This window comes from Camellia sinensis, chromosome 14, assembly GCF_055761805.1.
Source record: "Camellia sinensis isolate YWXY chromosome 14, ASM5576180v1, whole genome shotgun sequence".
Classification (NCBI taxonomy): domain Eukaryota; kingdom Viridiplantae; phylum Streptophyta; class Magnoliopsida; order Ericales; family Theaceae; genus Camellia; species Camellia sinensis.
The window spans coordinates 79,712,522-79,732,400 of NC_138974.1; the positions used below are offsets into that span (position 1 = coordinate 79,712,522).

The following is a 19,879-nucleotide window of genomic DNA, read 5'->3' on the forward strand; positions in this document are numbered from 1 at the left end:
GGTAGTTATCATGCACCTTTGCATTGAGAATAGGCCCAGAGTTGGTATACGTGGTTGGAATTCATGTGTACCTTCTTTTTAAATCTTTTCTCCATCTAGACACAATATATTTATCTGAAACCTCATATATGCACCTCTCAAGGAGCACACTATGTGAATGGGCACACATAATGCCCCTAAACTCAATCCACCAACACATACATTAGATGCCACATTCAAGTGAATTACAGTACACAACAAATTCCACCTTCTTCATCTTCTTACCAACTAGAACAACCTCTTTCACATGATATCCTTCCTCTTTGACAAGAGTTGCATAACAGTACAATAGTCGTTTCATTTCTGCTTGAACTTCTTTAAATTTTTCATTTGTGTAGGTTGCACGAAATTACTTCTCAAAAGCATACATTGTTAAGCAATCACACAATTTGTTTCGAGATTTAAAGTCTGCTTTGGTCTCCTTCTCTACCGTACTTCTCAACGCATTGTCATATTGCTCAACAAATTGCTTTAAAGTAGTCTTAGAGTTCACATATTCATCAAAAAATGCATTCATACTCTCACTTCACTGTGTAGTTGACATGCTAGCCCAAAAAATGTGTTTAACTTAGGTAGGAATCCACCTATGTCGCTCACCGTATAATACTCCCAACTACGCTTTATCATTTAGTCTAAACTTTGCAATCATTGCTTGTCATTCTTCATCAAATTCATCTTTTGTAAAAGACTCATAAACTGCATTTCGCAAAGCAAACTTTATGGATTCATATTGTGAATATCCTCTCAATTTTTCTGGAATTTTCTTCATTATATGCCATAAGCACTAATGATGTCGAGTCTGTGGGAAGACAATTTCTATGGCATTTGCATAGCATTGCAATGGTCAGTTATTATAGCTTTTGGAGGAGTGTCTAACATGCAACTTAACCAAGCTCTGAATAACCATACAAATGTCTCAGTGTTCTTATTACATAACAGCCCACAATTAAACAAAATTGACTGTCCATGGTGATTAACTCCTACAAACGGAGCAAACGACATGTCATATTTGTTTGTGAGATAGGTTGTGTCAAATGTAACAACATCCCCAAATGCTTTATAAGCTGCCTTACTTCTTGCATCAGCCCAAAATAAGTTTCGTAAGCGTCCTTCTTCATCAAAGTCCATTGTAGAATAGAAGTTCGATTTTTTTTGTTGCATCATATGAAAATAAAGTGCAACTGATTCTACATCTCTTACCCTATGCCTCAATTTTCTAGCCTTCTCAATGTGATTTCTTGCATCTTGTTCGTCAAATGTTAATGCCTCATATCCCCCCGCTTCAACAACTATAGAATGAAAATTCCTAGCCACCCCTATTCCTGCCTCATCATTTATCTCTAATATTCTCTTCACAAGAGTTAGAATGCTGTTATTCATTGCAAAATGCTGTGAGTCAGTAGGAACCAAGTCATGAGTATACGCAAGCACAACAATTGTTAACTTAAATGTTCCATCCTTTTTTAGACTCCCTCTTTCTTTTGCTTTACAATCATTTTTGGATGACAAAGATGGTTCCAAAGGATTTACTTATGATCTTTTTCTTCTCGTCCTCGACCGAGTACATTCAATTCCAAAGTACTTTAGTTCCCCATCATTACCAAAATTCTGTGTTCCATAAGCTGTAGCAAATCCAAGGTGCTTCACATATTTTGCATAAAATGCATACACTTCTTGCTTTGAGGTAAAACACATCCGCTACTTAGGTTCTTCAACTTCACCACTCTCCGGTTCTTGAACTTCCTCACTCAGATTGTTTGAACCTTCCATTCTTTTGTTGCTCTTTGAAGTTTGTAGGTTCAAATTGAAATACAAAATTCAATTCACAAATTAAAAGAGATGGAGAGAAAAATATAGGGCTTAGTTAGTGCTAAAAAGAAGCAATAACAATAATAATATTTCTAAATGAATAAACTCAATTTACATTCAAAATTAAGCACATTAGTCAGGTTTGGCTTCATTTCATGTTCTATACTAGTATTGTTCTCTAGGATAAAAAAAATTTCATCTTATTAAAGTTTTAAAAATCAAGATAAGATGTTAAATTTTCCCTTAACCAAGCACTGTCTCTGTGCCTCTGTTGTCTTTGTGCCTCTGCTGAATGGTGATATGAGTAATTTTTTTTATTATTATTTACATGTGCATTTAAATTCTCTCATTCATCCCTTATTCTATGATGATCTCTCCTTTTGTTTTTCTTTCTGTTTGTTTCCTGTAAAAGCTATGGAAAATGAGGAGCAACTTTCATTCTAACAAACGGTGAACATAAACAGCATAAAGAATTCAAGGAGAATTCAAACGGTGAATATGTAAGAATTGAAACAGTGAATATGTGAGGAGCAACTTCCCTTATCCCTGTCTGATTCACATTTGCATTTAAATATGTAAGAGTTCAAACAGTGAACATAAACAGCACAAAGAAAGCAACAACATCAAATTTCCATGATAATTTCAAGTATGATACCTGAATTATAGCATTTCTGGTTTAAACCCGACCCATTTGACTGTTGACTAGCCCAATAAGTTAATTAGAATATTTAGGATTTTATGGACTTTAATTAAAATTTGATTTGGATCAAAATAATTAGAATAAACTGATTGAATTAGTTAGATTAAGCCTAATAATTAGCCTTAATCATACTTGATTAGGCTAACTTAATTACACCCTATATAAGGCTCTAATTAAGCCTTGAGTTCACATATACACACTTTTGAGCTGAGAATTTGAGGAAGGGAGAAGAGAACTCAACACTTTAGAGAGAGGAAGAGGAGATTTGAAGAGAATTGCTAGAATTTTGGTGAATTGAGCTAGGCCAACACTTGAGTTCACACATTAGGTATGAGATTCATCCTAAATTCTTGGAATTGAGTCATGTAGAAACTAAGTGCATGGAGTTCTAGGATCATTTGCTTGGATTTGAGTAGGTTGAGCATGAATTACCATGAATGTGATGAATTTGAGTTGAATTATACACATACATGCTTAATCTTTTATTTTTGAGTTAAGATTTCTTGAAATTCATACATGCATGAAGCTTAGGAGGCATGAACTTGAAGATCATCCATGGATTCATCCATTTCATATCACTTTGTGGTGTTTTAACATGAAGAGGACTCAATTCATAACATGCATGGTTTTAACTTGATAGTATAAGCTCAAATTTGAACAATTGGAGCATGATTTTGAATAAATGGTTTCAAATTGGAAGTATTTTCATGTTATACAATGTTTTTCCAAGTTTTTGTACCAAAAACACAAGTTTTGGACCTTTGAATATCAACTTTGAAGCTCAAACATAGTTTTGAAAATTTCAGAATTCATCGTGTCCACTCGAGCGAAGAGAGTGTCGCTCAAGCGTGAAAATCGAGCTCCTAGAAGTTTTGCAAAATGTTACAGTCCGCTCAAGCGACCAAAGTGGCGCTTGAGCAAGGACCCTTTTTACTTAGTCTTCCGCTCGAGCGATTGTCGAGCAGGAATTTCATGCAACTAGTACTTTTGCCAAGTTTGCAGACCACTTGAGCGACAGAAGTTGTGCTCGAGCGACCACCTTTGTTTTTGAGCCCCCGCTCGAGCTATGGAAGTTGTGCTCGAGCGGAGACCCTGTTTTCAACAAATTTTGAGGAACTCTTTTAAGTGCATATTTTGCATCCTCATGCCACTCCAAGTGTTTTTAGACACCATTTGGACTCATATAATCATAGAATGAGTTAGAAACACATGAGAAGAATTGAATTAAAATGAATTGGCGCTTCAACTGTGCTTCTGTTATGTGTTTTGTTTAGGTGGACGTCCCAGGCTTAGTGACAACTCAAACACTGTGAGTAGTAACTTTATAAAGATATATTCAAGTAATATTATTTTTGAAATTGTTATTGTTCTTGGAATCAACATGTGATTGATTGAATGGTTCATCGAAAAGTTATTTTTTGTAATGATGAATGAAGTTCATTTCGAAATGTATTTGTGGCATCCATTGAGCGTAGGCCCTTGCCTAGGGGTAACAATACCACGTCTATTGGTTGTAGGCCCTTGCCTGGCGGTAACAATACCATGGCTATTGGGTTATTTGAAACATAGAGATATCTAGTGTTAGACCCTCCGTGGTCCATTGGTTTGACCCGCCGTGGTCTATTGGTTTGACCCTTTATGGTCCATTGGTTTTCGCTTCACTGTGATTGGGATATTATTGTTCATGGGTGTGCCACTTAATTTGATATTGAATGACATCGATCATGAAATTTATTGAATACTGATAACTAAAATGAGAATTTGATTAACCTGTTATCGAACTTCATTCATATAACCTCTTTATTCTGTTATTACTCACTGGGCTCTAGCTCACTATTTATTTATTTATATATATATATATATATATATAGGTGGGCAAGCTGAACATCAGAGTTAGAAAGCCTCAAGTCTACCCAGGTCAGCCCTTTTGAGGAGCTTCCAAGTGAAGTGATCAGACTCAGGAGGAGCCATGCTAGTTGAACCCCTTTTGTGTGTCTCAGTGGTTTTGTATCTGTGTATAGTTGGGGTTGTATATTTACAAGGCATAATTTTGTTCAATTGCGATGGATGTACTTTTGGAAAAACTTTGCTTATATACTAGTTCTCTACATGTACACACAGCTTAATGGATAGTTTCTATGTCATTTTAAACTTTCGCTAAGCCCCGTGCTTTATATTAAGAGATCCATTTGTATGGAGGCCGTAGGTAATCTATGATTACTGGCTGATCATGACGCTAAAACTATAGGGGTGGGTTTGGGTCTTGACAACCACTATTTAGAATTTGAGAACCCCAGATCCCATACATTGTACATAGTAGGAAAAAGAACAAACACCCCTATGGAGGGTAAGGTTATCCTGTCTTAGCTTTGATATGATATAGGGTTTCACTATTTAAATAAGCGGCATCATACATCCTAAAAATGGGAGAGCAACTTATCCTAATTTTGAAAGGTACTATAGCTCACTATATGTACAAGGTTGGCTCTACTTTAGGAATTAACGTCAATGTGACATTACCAAAGAGTCCTTTGGTCATAACCAATGAAGATCTCAGGAAATCAGAAGAGTCAATATAGTCTTTCTTCAAAGTCTGAGAACCTTACATAGCAGAGCTATCTTTTTGACAAATCTCAAAAGCTTATAAGACAAGGCCTCTAAAATAACGTAGAGATAGCTATAGTGTCACCAAAAACTTGCCTATGCTTCCAAGAGTATTTGGTCAACATAGGGACTTTAAGTGCACCAATGCATACAATGCAATAAATATATAATTGAAAATAAAATTCATATCATGGAGTTCGAGTCAAGGTTTCATAAAATCCCCAACAGAGTTGCCAGAAACTGTAACATGCCCGGGAGGTACCTCGTGTGCGTTAAACAGTTCGAACCCTTAATTTCTTTGATCTAGTCTCACGAGTGAATGTGAAACATAGATGAGAGTCCAGATTTGACAACTTTTAGAAAATCCATTTTATTGTAAAACCTTTTGCCAGAAATGGAGTGCGTCATCAGATCTCAGAGTCACCACATAATATTTTGGGAAATAAAAAACCCATGACTCGTGCCAAGGCCACTGTTCGTCATAACCAAAGTTGTCTCGGTTCGGAACCTTAGGTCTGAGAGGGGAAGGTCATTAATTGAGCATCCCCGCTCACCCAATCAAAAGATCGACCTTCACTAATCATGATATGAATTTTATTTACTTTATATGTTCATATTCTAATTATTTAATAAATCCTAAAAATTACTATGTGAAACATACAAGTATAGATTATGTCATTTATTTTAGAATAATTTGATTTCATGTATTTTGAAAGATTTGAAGATGTATAACCTAAATAAATTGAGTTTACAAACATGAAAAATCAACGTTATTCCAAATTAAGCGACACAACCTCCATCCATTGGCATTCATATAGTTATATCAAGTAAGCAAGTAGCCACATGGTAGGATGCTTAAACATAATAAGAAAAACACACACAAGCGGGATGCTAAAGAATAAAAACTTACATATTTACCGACATCTCGCGAACAGCTACAAAACAAAGTTTGTAAAACATGCATGAACTTATATACAAAAATCTATTGCAATTCACTCATGAGATGCCACTAAAGATTCGGCTTCTAAGATATGCCATGTGAATCATCTTAAGAACATAAGGTAGCACACATAATCTCATAGAAATTGATTAAATGCAAAATTAGCCGAATTAAGATGCATGAAACATGGATGCAGAGCAATAATATGCTTAAAAAAAAAAAAAACATGACGCATATCCACAAATAAGGAAAGCAAATAAAAGAACGGGGTAGAAAAAAGTGGGGCGGGAAATTATTACAACACTTTGAATAAATTATTACAAACCAAATGAGAGAGAGAGAGAGAAAGGAATATTACAACAAAATAAAAACCTCGCAACTCTCTCAAACTAAAAAAGAAAACAAAAGCTTCGTGTGCCTCGGAGACCACCGGAAACTGTTTTGCTCGATGTAGGAAAACTGCATTGTTCTGTCTGGGAAAACTTATTTTGCGGGAGCACTATTAATCCTGGGGCACTATTTACCGCCGATAGTACTATTCACCATGACAATTGCTATTCACCCTTCTTGTTTGTTATTCACCCTTCTTGGTTGTTATTCATCTTACCGTGCATTTTTCGTCTGCGGTTCTTATTCATCGCTAGAGGTACTATTCATTGTCAGGGTTACTATTCAACTCCGGAAGTATTATTCACCGCCGGAGGTTACTATTCACCGCAATCACTATTCATCCGATGGGATTACATCTTTAACAAATTAGGTAGTTCGATCGACCATTTAAGCGGTAAAATTACAACAATTTGTATATAAGCAGTAAATTACAACAGATATGTAGGTGGTACAATCTTCCCTTTAAAACAGTAAAATAGTTATATAAAAAAAATAGTAAATTACAATAGATATGTGGGTAGTGCAGCCTTCCCATTAAAGCGATAAAAACAGTTATAAAAAGCAGTAAATGAAGTATTTAAACAAGTTATATCACATTTTTAAATTAAATGAAAGTTTGTAAAAATTCACTTTTCAGGGAAATAATGAATTTTCTGATTCACAAACTTTCTTTTGATTACCTTCAAGGTTGTGGAATGTGTTCTTAATTCTCAGTCTAAAATTTAGAATTTCAGCTTTAGTGGTTGGTTTTTGAATGGTGTATTGATGAAATGGAAATAAAAGTTTGGTTCAGAAAAATAAAATATCTAAGAAAATATTTTTCTTTCTCTCTCAGTCAAAAACTAATTTTCCTTCTTTTCTTTTCTCTCTGATTCTTTTTTTTTTCTCTCAATCCTCTCTTACTGATTCTTTCCCTCTATTCTTCTCCTCTAATTCTTTACCCCCTCTCTCTCTCTCTCTCTCTCCTTTTATAGAAAATAAAATCAAGAAAATAACAAAATAACAAACGGTGAAATGAGCTAATTTCAAAAGTTGCACAGTAAAATTACTATGCACTTTACAATATAATAATATATAAAAGGTATTATTAGCATAAATATATGTACAAATACCGAAAAATATATAAAAACACACACAAATATGTAAAATTATAAAATAACAAAATAAAGTCTAATAAAATATATTTTTGCAGGCCAAATATGCAACATAATTTGACCAAAGCGCGTCTAAAACAAAAGAAAACAAAAAAGCAAACGGTGGGAGTGTGATGAATTTTTCAAAGGGGGAATAGTACCTTTATATAAAATATCTAAAATACATTATATGTATAGATATTTAAACTATTATAAAAACACACCAAAATATGTAAAATTATAAGATAATAAAAATAAATAGACTAATAAAACATATTTTAACGGGCCAAATATGTAAAATAATTTGGCAAAAAGGGGTCTAAAACAATTTGGCCAAAACAGGTATAGGTTGGATTGAAGCTTAAATTTCATCTTTCCACTGAGAATTTTGTGAGCTAGCATATTCTTATTTTCATCATTAGGTAATCAAAAGAAAGCGCCCAAGTATTAGGGCCGGTCAAAATGGGTTGTTTACAGACGGGCTCAGGTGATTTGACGACGGCGATGCGGTGAGAAGGGCTCTGGCGGTTTGATGAAAGACGATAGAGAGAACGGCGCACCGATGAGAGGGATGAGAGGACGAGAGGGATAACAGGGAGTGAGAGAATGAGAGGGATGAGAGGAAGAGAGAACCTGAGCGGTTTCGAGAGGGATGAGAGAAGAGTTGTTTCAGTTTTGGGTTTGAATAGAGGAGGACAAGAGAACCTAAGCTACTTCGAAAAGGATGAGGGAAGAGTTGTTTTAGTTTTGGGTTTGAATAGAGGAGAGAGAGAGAGAGAGAGAGAGAGAGAAAGAAAGAAAGAGAAAGAGAGAGATGAGAGTAGAGAGAGAGGCCGCATTTTATTTTAGAGAGAGGGCGATTTGAGCCATTTGCGCCTCTATCTCTTAAGGCGCCAAGCATTTTTGAAAAGAAAAAAAAAAGGTAATATTCCAATTGATTAACTTTTTTAACTAGCTCAATAGTCTAGTTTTTACCTCATTTAACATGGACTAAGATCCTCTCCATTTGATTATTGTGATGAAACATATCCCTTGATGTCCCGAGTGTTGGACTTGACAAGTATTGAGTAGTAAGTTTGTGTACATTACTTTCGGCGTTTTGTTGATCGTATTAGGTCGTTGAGATTTCTTTTCTACTCTTACTTAACCTCTCTTAACTTTTCTGGATTAAAAATTATGGATTTTGGGCATTGGAACTGGTTTCGGAGTACAAAAATCAATTTCTGAGTCTTTGGGCAAAACCGCTTGTGCTGATTTGGAAACCGCTCAAGCGGATTCTCACAGGCATTTTTGGGTTTTTTGGGCAGAAAACCACTTGTGCGGATTTTGTAAACCGCTAAGCAAATTTTGGGAATTTTTTTGGGTTCCTTTCTGGAGCAAACCGCCTGTGGAGGCATCAGAATCTACTCATGCGGATTTCGGCTTGTCTGTCTTAAATTTCATGCTTTTTTCCTCAAAATTGACGCCAAAAACATGTTAGACACACTTTTTCACTTTTCTCTCTCTATATTCATCTTTTCTCTCTACAAACGCACCCAAATCCAAACTTCTCTCTAAGATTTAGCTTAAATCTCTAAGAGTTTGAGAGGGCTTTTTACACCAAATCGAAGAGGGCGACGAGGGCGACATTTACACCGGTTCAATCGAGTTTTCATCAATGTTGAGCTTTAGGGTTTCCATCTCCTTCCTCTTCCAAACTTGAGGCAGGGACAATCTTAGAGTTATATATATGTTTTTGCAAGATTATGCTTATTTGAAATGTTTCTTACATGTTTGAGTTATAACTTTGGATTAATGAACCCTAGATAATATTAAGAGTGGATTTTCTCTATTTTTTCCAAAGTTTTTTAGAATATGAGCTATGTTCTAAAGTGTGGGTGTTGTTTTGGAAAAATCTTTCAAAAATGGAACAAAAACCTAGTTTTGGTAAAAATCTTATAATTTAGAGATTTGGAGAAACGTTGAGATATTAACAAATTTATGCTTGATAATTTGTTATGTGAGTAAATGATGGAGGAAATTTCTATAGTTGTATCAAATGTGGAAATTTCATGAGGAAATGAGAAATTGTTGATTTGGGAAGCTTGAGGAATAGCTTATTGTAGTTGTTTTGGAAAGATCAAATGCTAAAAATGATGATTAATATATGGAAAATGCATGAAGGTTGATATTGTACTATTTTATCTCTTGTAAGTGTATTATGATGCCACATTGATGAGAGGTATGAGAATTTGATGACAATGGACAATTGTGTAGGCGAATTGAAAATGAACTATATTAATGCATTGTGCAATTTGCATCGCTATTCCATTTAATCATTGTTGCAATTGATTTTAAATCTTGCATTGAAAAAATATTACTTTGAGAAAGGAAATTGTTTTGTGAAACAAGATCACTTTGATTTGTTTTGGGGTAAATATGTTGGTTAGTTTGAATAGGGAGTGTAATTGGTATTGGTTAAGTTAGCCTGAGTGTCCATGGTGAAAGATCGAAAACACGCGTGGAGGAGGTACCACGTGCCTTCCGGTTAGCAACTGGTAAAGTGGGGATTGGTAGTGCTTGTTATGCCTCCTTGTAGACACCAACATAGGGATTATCTGAGTCGTATTTACCACCCATTGAACTACATTAAAGTTATTGAATTGTTGTATCTTCAAATTACATTGTGCACAAAAGTTTCAGAGGATAGAGATATATGTTTTTGAGCATGACATGGCATATGCATTAATTTCAGGAGACTGTATAAAATGTACATACTTTGTTAAGATTTTTATACTGGGCTTTGTGCTTATCCTATGGGATTTTGTGCAGGGAAAGATGTGGTGATCCCGCTGAGTTAAAGGCGATTAATGTATTTTTGAGAGCACAAGGCTCTTTTCTTTTGTTGTAATTATTTTGACAAGCCAAGGGCTTTGCATATATGGGTTTGAAAACCATCATTTTGTGTAACCAGGCAAAAGCTTTGGAAAATTATAGCCCTTGAGGGCATTGAATTGCACTTGACATATTGTGCAACATGCTATAGATTCATATTCTAAGAATGTTGAATATATAACCTCGTGTAGAATGTTTTTTTTGTTTTTTTGTTTTTTTGTGGTAAATCTCTGGAGTTTAATGAATACATATATTTGAGATTGATGATGATGTAAATGTTGAGGCTTTATTTTCCATTGAGGCTTTATTTTCCATATACATCAAACAGTGAGAGTTGTTGATTTGGAAACAAGATAATGAATTGGAAGTTATTGAGTCTTAATTGTGTTTTTCTTCGGGGCGTTACATATCCATTACATCATCTAATCATTGTGAAATCATTATTAAAATTTATTAATATTTTAAATTTAAAAAGAATCATTACAAACACTTGGATAATACAATAGATATCCTCTATTTCAATTTTGGAATGGAAAAGATCACAATTTATGTGTTAAAACCAAATTAGGTACATCTTGATTCTTATCGAAAGGTAAAAGGTGAAAAAAAAATGAAAAAAAATGAGAGGTCCAAATTCAATATTATAGCAGCTCGGGTCACAACTTGACTCTTTTATGCTATTTGGTATTGGGTTTGCATATGTTTGGATTGTTTCACACCTATTAGTTATTTAATTGTCATAGGGAACCTTGGTTTTGACTTAGCACCATTTATGGGCCACGAACAGGTCACGACCAAAGATCACCTTCAGCATTCAAGTGCATAGGCTGGGAGAAATTGCGTGGCCCACAAAAGAGGCCTCGATTTGTATGGTCTCGTCCGTGATGTTCAAATCGCGCCTCGTGAGGTGGGTTTGCACCCGCGATGTCACTCGTGACCAAAACACACCTTCAAGTCCCCTACTTAGGAAAATTGCGTGGCTCGTGAGGGGCTGCGAGAGTAGGCCATGACTTTAGGATCGCATCCACGGTATTAGAGGTCGCGTTTGCAATTGTGCCTTTCACGCTCGCGGTTGTCATGTTCGCACCAGTGATGTGGCTGTCTATAATTGTCACCCAAAAGCTGGAAATATTTACTTTTTGATCTCATCTTCTCATTTTTTCTCTCAAAACACCATTTTTCACTTTGAAGCTGTAAAACCTTAGGTTTATTATCTTTTTACCCATTTTCTACCTGTAGTACTTAAGGCTTAAAGTTATGACGCGTTAAGGATTACATTTTAATTGAAAAGTTCGGGTTTCTGTCTCCGCTGAATTTTGGGTATTGCTCTCTTCTTTCTCTTGCCTTGCTGTAGGAATTTTTAATGATTTACATGTTATTTAGTCTTGTTATGTGTTATTCAGATAATTTAACACTTTAAAAGATTAAGGTTTGATTAATGAGTATTTAAAATGCATAAAAGAGGGTTTTCTTAATAATTTTCTTAGTTGGTTATTTATGATAGTGAGTTGCATGGAACTTATGAGGAAAAATTGTTTTCTCTAAGGTGAGAAATTTCCAATTTTATCAAAATCCTAGAAATTTTCCATGATGAGAAATTATTAGTGCTGTTGAGAAATTATAAATTTCATGGTAAACTCATGAACATGGGCTAAGTATGGAAATTGATGAGACTTTGAGAATTTTGGACTCTTGAGAAAATAATGAGAAATATTTCGTTGATGTTATTGGAAATTATTGATGTTACTTTCATTATATTGTACATTTGAAATATTAGATAGAGATAATTGTTTGAGCTATCTGCAAAGGATAACATTGACCTGTTGTAGAGATTGCATGAGAGTTAGGTGAATTGAAACCCTATTTACTGATGCATTCCATTTTATCATTTGATATTGTCAAAAACTATTGTTTTGAGAAAATGGGTGAATATGGTGAATCTGCTTAGGTGGTGTGTTATTGTTAATTAAGTTGGCCTAAGTGTCCATGGTGAAACTCTTAAAATCCACACAGTCAAGATGTTTTTCTTCATTAGCACTAGTGTACATGGTACATTCATGGTGAAACATTCATTCATTAGCACCATTTTTCATGGTACATTCATTAGCACTAGTAGAAACAATTGACCCATAAAGGGACGACCATGAAGGCATACAGTTGACTCACGTGCACGGAGATGGTACAGTTGGCCTATAAATGGGACGTATACAGAAGGATCCATAACGGTTAGCTCATGAGACGTACAGTTGGCCCATAATTGGGACATAACAGAATAGATAACAAATGTCATCTGAAACTAATGATGCCACGAGTACATTTCAGAAACATGGACAAACATTCATTCATACAGAAAATAATATTTTAGAAAATAGATCATCTTATATTATTTAGAAAATACTTATAGCTTTACAAAATTATTACTCACAGATGGCCCTAATTGCAGAATAGATTAAGCAGACAGATCAGATGGTTTATGGCGCACGACCTATAAACAAACACATAACATATACACATTGAAACACATGCTCAAAATTCATTTAATTCATTGCGCTTTATTCTTAGTGTGTTTCTAAGTCATATCCTTATTATTATGTCTTAATTATGGCCTAGGAATGCCTAGGATGTAATGAGGATGCCAAAATGCACTTGAAAACACTTAGTCAGATTTGCTGAAAGCAGGGGCTTCGCTTGAGCCCAACTTCTTTTGCTTGAGCGAAGGTGAAAAAAAATAAAGGTGGTTGCTCAAGCAGTCTGTAAACTCTGCAAAAGTACTGGTTGCTTGATTTTTTCGCTCGATGCACGCTCGACGGTCACTCGAACGCAACTCTAGTCACTTGAGCGGTCAGCAAAATGTATAAACTTCTGGGGAGCATGCATTTTACACTTGATCTAACTTTTGATCGCTTGAGCGGAAGTGCAAAACAAAGGGTGGTCGCTCGAGCGCAGGATTTGCCGCTCGAGCAGAGAGACAGAATCTGGAATTTCCAGATTGCTCTTCCAAGCTTCAAACTCAAACTCAAAGCTGCAAATCAAGTTCTTTTGGGCCAAAAACCTAAGAAAACTTGTGTAAACTTGGAAAACATTAGGAATTCAAAATTATTTCGTGAAATCAAAGCCCAAAAGCATACCAATTGAGTAAAATCAAATCTAAAGTTTAAAGAACATAACATGTATGCATTAATATGAATTCAAACCTTCCAAAACATGATAAATTAAGGACAATTGATAGGAAATGTGATGAATTCTTAAAACCAAGCTAGAATTATTACATACATGAGAGAATTTTCTTGAAAACAACATCAAAACTCCATGAAATGCACATGCATGCATGGTATGATTTAAATTCTTTCCTTTCTAGTTCAATTCTCATGTTAATTCACCTATCTCACTTGATTCCATGCATTAACCAACTAAATTTCAAACTTAGAGGCTTGATTTCATACCTTAGATGCCTAGTTAAGCTCTAGTTGGCTAATTGTTGAGTCTCCAAGTCAAATTTTCCAAGTCTCTACAACATTCAAGTGTTTTGAACTTAATTTCCTAAGTCTCTCTCTCTTTCTCTCTCTCTCTCTCTCTCTCTCTCTCATGTTTTTGGGCTCAAAATGATGAAGATGAGGTGAGTCTAAAGTAGTATATAGGCCTTATGTAGGCTTAATTAAGTTGTTTCATTAGTGACTAAGTATTTGACATTATTTATTCTAATTATTTCGGTTCCGATTCGAATTTCAATTAAACCTACCATAAAATTCTAAAAATTCTAACTAACACAAAAATCAAGTCAATTCCGTGATCGAATGCCGATAAGGCCTTCAATTCGCAGAACAAAACATAAACATCAACAGATATTCCTACAACAAATAGATATAAATACAAATAATGTAATACACATGCAATTAATTCAGAATTTCATCGTAATTACGCATTAAGCATGCTTAATCATATGTTTTAAGCTAATCACGGGTTGGGGTTATTACAGTCTTCCCTCCTTAAAGCGTTTGGTCCTCCAAACTTGAATTACTTTCGTTTTGCAAGAATATCGGGTCCAGAGGGAATAGGTCAGGGTATCTCTTCATCATGTCTTCTTCGGTCTCCTAAGTCGCATAAGTCCCTCTGTAGTTTTGCCAATCAACCTTCACTAATGGAATTTCCTTGTTTCTCAATCTTTTGATTCTTCGGTTAACAATTTGGATTAGCTGTTCTTCAAATGTGTAGTTATCCTTCAAAAGTACGTATGTCGGCTCAATAACATGTAATGGGTCCCTCAAATAGTCTTGAAGCATTGAAACGTGGAAAACATTGTGCATATGTTCCATGACCGGCGGTAAGGCTACCTCGTTACGTCACCGAGTTAATTTTCTCGAGGATTCATATGGCCCAACATATCTAGGTGCCAACTTGTGCTTTACACCAAACCGTGTTTGCCTTTTCATAGGAGTTACTTTGATAAACACGTGATCGCCGACTTCATATTCTCTATCTCTTCTTCGGATATCCGCATAACTCTTCAGCGACTTTTGCAGTTTTCAGTCTCTGTTGAATCAGTTTCACTTTCTCAGTTGTTTCTTACACAAGTTCTAGTCCCAACAAAGGTCTGTCACCAACCTCGGCCCAACATATTAGAGAACCGCATGTTCTACCATACAAAGCTTTATAAGGAGCCATACCGATACTTGAATGATAACTGTTGTCATACACGAACTCAACTAGTGGCAGATAAGTTTCCCTATTTCCTTGGAAATCTAGGGCACACATTTTGAGCATATCCTCTAAAGTTTATATCGTTCTTTCGGATTGGCCTTCTGTCTGTGGGTGATAGGCACTACTTAATTTGAGCTCGATTCCCAAAGGCTGTTGCAAACTTTGCCAGAATTTTGAAGTGAACTTAGGATCTCTATTAGATACAATAAACACTAGCACACCATGCAATCTCACAATCTCATTCACATACATTCTAGCTAATTTATCTGCATTATAAAAAGTTTTAATAGACAGAAAATGGGCAGACTTAGTTAAATGGTCAACAATGACCCAGATAGAGTCCATACCTCGAGAGGAACGAGGCAGTCCAACAATGAAATCCATTGTGATGTGCTCTTATTTCCATTCTGGTATTGAAAGTAGCTGAAGTAAACCAGTGGGTCGTTGATGTTCAGTTTTAACTTGTTAACAATGCAAGCATCTAGCCACATAATCAGCAATGCTCTTCTTCATTCTCGGCCACCATAAATTTTGTTTCAAGTCATGGTACATTTTTGTATTCCCCAGATGCATAGCAAATTTAGAATTGTGAGCTTCAGTCATAACACGTTTTCTCAAGTCAAAACAATCCGGTACACAAAGTCTATTCTAAAATTTCAACACATTATTATCAAGCACAAATCGTGGTCTCGGTTTTGAGTCACTCTCACCAACAATTTTCTTTAAAAACTCATTTTCAAGTTATTTCTCTCTGATTTCTTCAATGATTACAGGCTGAGAAAAAATGGAAGCTAAGACTCCACCTTGTTCATGCAACATAATTTCAATTCCATCTCTTTCCAAGTCACATAACAGTTCTTTTTGATTGGTGAGCAAACATGACAAATTGGCAATGGATTTTTGGCTCAAAGCATCTGCAACCGTATTTGTCTTTCCTAGATGATATAGAATCTGTAAGTCATACTCTTTTATTAATTCAAGCCATCTTATCTATTTCATATTTAGTTCCTTTGGATTAAGATTATATTTGAGGCTTTTATGGTCAATGTAAACTTTGCAAGTCACACCATCCAGGTAGTGTCACCAAATTTTCGATACAAACACCACAACTTCTAATTCAAGGTTGTGGGTCAGATAGTTCTTTTCATGTGGGCAGAATTGCCGAGAAGCATAAGCAATGACCCTCTCGTTCTATATTAATACACATCTCAAGCCCTTGTACGAAGCGTCTTTATAAATTTGAAACCCATCAGTACCATTAGGCAAGGTCAAAATTGGTACAGTTACTAACCTGGTCTTTAACTCGTGGAAGGCAGACTCCCTTTGATCAATCCAATTCAATGGTGCAGTTTTCTGTGTCAATTGAGTGAGTGGCAAAGCAAGTTTGGAAAAATCTTTCACAAATCTGTGATAATAGCCTGCAAGCCCTAGAAAACTTTGAACTTCTGATACATTGGTTGGTCTAGGCTAGTCCACAATAGCTTCAATTTTCTGTGGGTCGACAGAGATACCATCCTTGTTGATTACATGCCTTAGAAATGCTACAATGTTAAGCCAAAATTCACATTTGGACAGTTTTGCATACAATTTCTTTTCTCTCAAAATTTGTAAGGCAGTTCTCAGATAATTGTCATGTTCTTTCCTATTTTGGAGTAAATTAGTATATCATCAATAAATACAATTATGAATTTATCAAGAAATTGTTTGAAAACCCTATTAATCAAGTCCATAGAAGCTGCAGGTGCATTAGTTATCCCAAATGGCATCACTAGAAATTCTTAGTGCCCCATATCTAGTTATGACTGTAGTTTTCTCTACATCTTTTGCCTTGACTTTTAACTGGTAGTACCCAAATCTAAGGTTGATCTTAGAGAACACTTGTGCTCTCTGAAGTTGGTCAAACAGATCATCTATTCAAGGTAGTGGGTATTTATTTTTCAAGGTTACTTTGTTTAATTCACGGTAGTCTATGCACAACCTCAAAGACCCATCATTCTTCATAACAAACAAAACTGGAGCACCCCAAGGTGAAGTGCCCGGACGGATAAATTTCTTATCTAGCAAGTCTTGTAATTGAGTTTTCAATTCTCTTAATTCGAAGTTTGACATTCGGTATGGGGTTTTTAAAATTGGTTGTGTTCAGGGTACGACATCTATAGAAAATTCAATTTCTCTATCAATCAGATCTCTGGGTAGTTCATTAAGAAACACATCCGGAAACTCGTTAACTACAGGGATGTTATCAACATTAGTATTATCAACATTCATAATCAAAATACAACATAGGTAACCTCAACACCCTTTTTCGCAACAATTTATTGGCTTTCATAACAGAGATTAGATATGGTGGAGGAACTACCCCATTCCCAACAAACACAAATTCAGGTAACCCCATAGGTCGAAACACAACAGATTTATTCACACAACCAATAGTAGCATAATTCTTGGTCAACCAATTCATGCCCAATATATAATCAAATTGATCAATGCTCAAAGGCAGCAAATCAACGTACAATGTCATATCACCAATCATTATATCACATGCCAGATAAACATATGCACATATCATAGAACCTCTAGATGGTGTAGACACAGATAGTAAACAATTCATAGGTTCTAAAGGTTTATTTAATTTTTGAGAAAAAGCATGTGATACAAATGAATGCATGGAACCAGAATCTATCAACGCATAGGCTTTCTGAGCACAGATAGAAATTATACCTGACACCACTGATTCAGTATTCTGTACATCGCCAGACACAAGTGTGAACACTCTACCTTGTCTCAAAGGTTCTGACCCAATTGGAATCATGTGGCCCGTCTTGTCACACCAGAAGCAAGCACCAGATACCCAATGGCAAACCCCTCTATGTCTCCTTCCATATTGAGCACAAACAGGCGCAGACCCACTGCTTTGACTTGAACTGCTAGTAGATCCCGTATTTTGTTTTTTATTCATAACAAATGAATGACCCTTCTTGAAACCAAACCCAGATCTTTTAGCTCTCCATTCAGTTGTTTGGGCATTTATCTGTTTTAATGCAGCCAAATTGGCTTTAGCCATTACGGCTCTATCAAGCACATCTACGTATTTGAGAAGTTTTACTACACTGACCCTATTAAACATTTCCAAAGTCAAGCCTCCTTTAAATTTTCGAGCCTTTTGGTAGTTTGAGTTCACTATGTGAGGGGAAAACTAAGCTAGTTCAGTGAATTTAGCCTCATACTCGGTTACAGACATGTTGCCTTGCTTGAGTTCCTGAAATTCTGACACCTTTCCATCTTGGTAACATTGATGGAAATATTTTTCATAGGAAATTTCTCTAAATTGGCTCCAAGTCATAGGCCTATTGTCGTTTCGGATGAGCATCCACCAACGTCTAGCCTCTTCTTTGATGGTATAAGTGGCCAATAGAACCTTTTGAGTTTCAGAACAAGAAAATACTTCAAACAATTTTTTTATATCCAATATCCATGTCTCGGCTTTCAATGGCTCAATGCCACCCAGAAAGGCTGGCGGTTTCATCTTTGTGAATTTCTGAGTTAAGCTGATAATATCGATGTTCGCAAGTTCTACATGGACAGGAGCCCCGGAGGAAGCAGAGATTGTTGTCTTTGTTGTTGCATCATTGACGTTGTTAAGGTTAATCTTGTATGTAGTATAACACGTGCTTTAATACCACTCTGTCATGACCCCAACCCACCCCTATAGGTTTAGTGTCGTAACCGACCATTAATCCTTGGATTACCAAAGGCCTTTGAATAGATTATGACATAATAAGGGGCTGCAGAAGCAAATATATAATACAATATATATAGTTCATTGGGCTGTGTAGACATACATGGGACATAAATATAAAAAATTTTATATACATGCATGTGACATCATAATACAATAGTCTTACGTCACCTGCTGATACAGATAAAACAAAAGTGAGACTTAACCCATTATATAGATAATCAGAAATTGTACGAGAGTCACAAAATGAAAACAAAACGAGAATTTAAACATCGTTCCCAAAACATGACCACTTGACCTGACTTAATCCGAAACCTCTTCGGGAGACACAAAGGGTGGCCGACAAAACGGAATTCCAGGCAATCATCATTGAGCCTGGCCACGTGCTTGATCACCTACATACATATATAATACAGTGAACATGACCCCAATGAATAATAACAAAATAAAGGGTTTAATGAATGTTGTCATATAATTATAGAAATCAGAATTTAGTAGTTAACATAAGCGGCTTTTATAATCATGTTCGGAAATTAGAGTTCATGGCTGAAATAGATTCATATGCATAATCAAAATTTGCAATTAATCTTACGTGGTACATTCATTAGCACTAGCAGAAACAGTTGACCCATAAAGGGACGACCATGAGGGCATACAGTTAACTCACGTGCACGGAGACAGTACAGTTGGCTAATGAGACGTACAGTTAGCTCATAAATGGGACGTATGCAGAAGGATCCATAACAGTTGACTCATGAGACGTACAGTTGGCCCATAATTGGGACATAACAGAACAGATAACAGATGTCATCTGAAGCTAATGATGCCACGAGTACATTTCAGAAATATTGAACAACCATTCATTCATACAGAAAATAATATTTCAAAAAATAGATCATCTTATATCATTCAAAAAATACTTATAGATTGAACAGAGCTTTACAAAGTTATTA

At 35.6% G+C, this 19,879-nt stretch overlaps 1 protein-coding gene across 1 annotated transcript; it reads right to left on the bottom strand.

Moving 5' to 3' along the window:
• Positions 1 to 694: 694 nt before the first annotated feature.
• Positions 695 to 1,419, bottom strand: LOC145807116 (protein FAR1-RELATED SEQUENCE 5-like). The gene is made up of 2 exons (XM_082905046.1): positions 972 to 1,419; positions 695 to 735 (listed from the first exon to the last, which is right to left on the bottom strand). The coding sequence occupies exons 1-2, from the start codon at positions 1,417 to 1,419 to the stop codon at positions 695 to 697; spliced, it is 489 nt and encodes a 162-aa protein (XP_082761172.1).
• Positions 1,420 to 19,879: the final 18,460 nt, after the last annotated feature.

Excerpts from the sequence above, each read along its gene's own strand:
- LOC145807116 (XM_082905046.1), bottom strand. The coding sequence starts at position 1,419 with ATGAATAACAGCATTCTAACTCTTGTGAAGAGAATATTAGAGATAAAT. Across the intron at positions 736-971 it reads GTTTAATTGTGGGCTGTTAT|TTTATGAGTCTTTTACAAAA; the intron begins GTAATAAGAACA and ends TGCGAAATGCAG.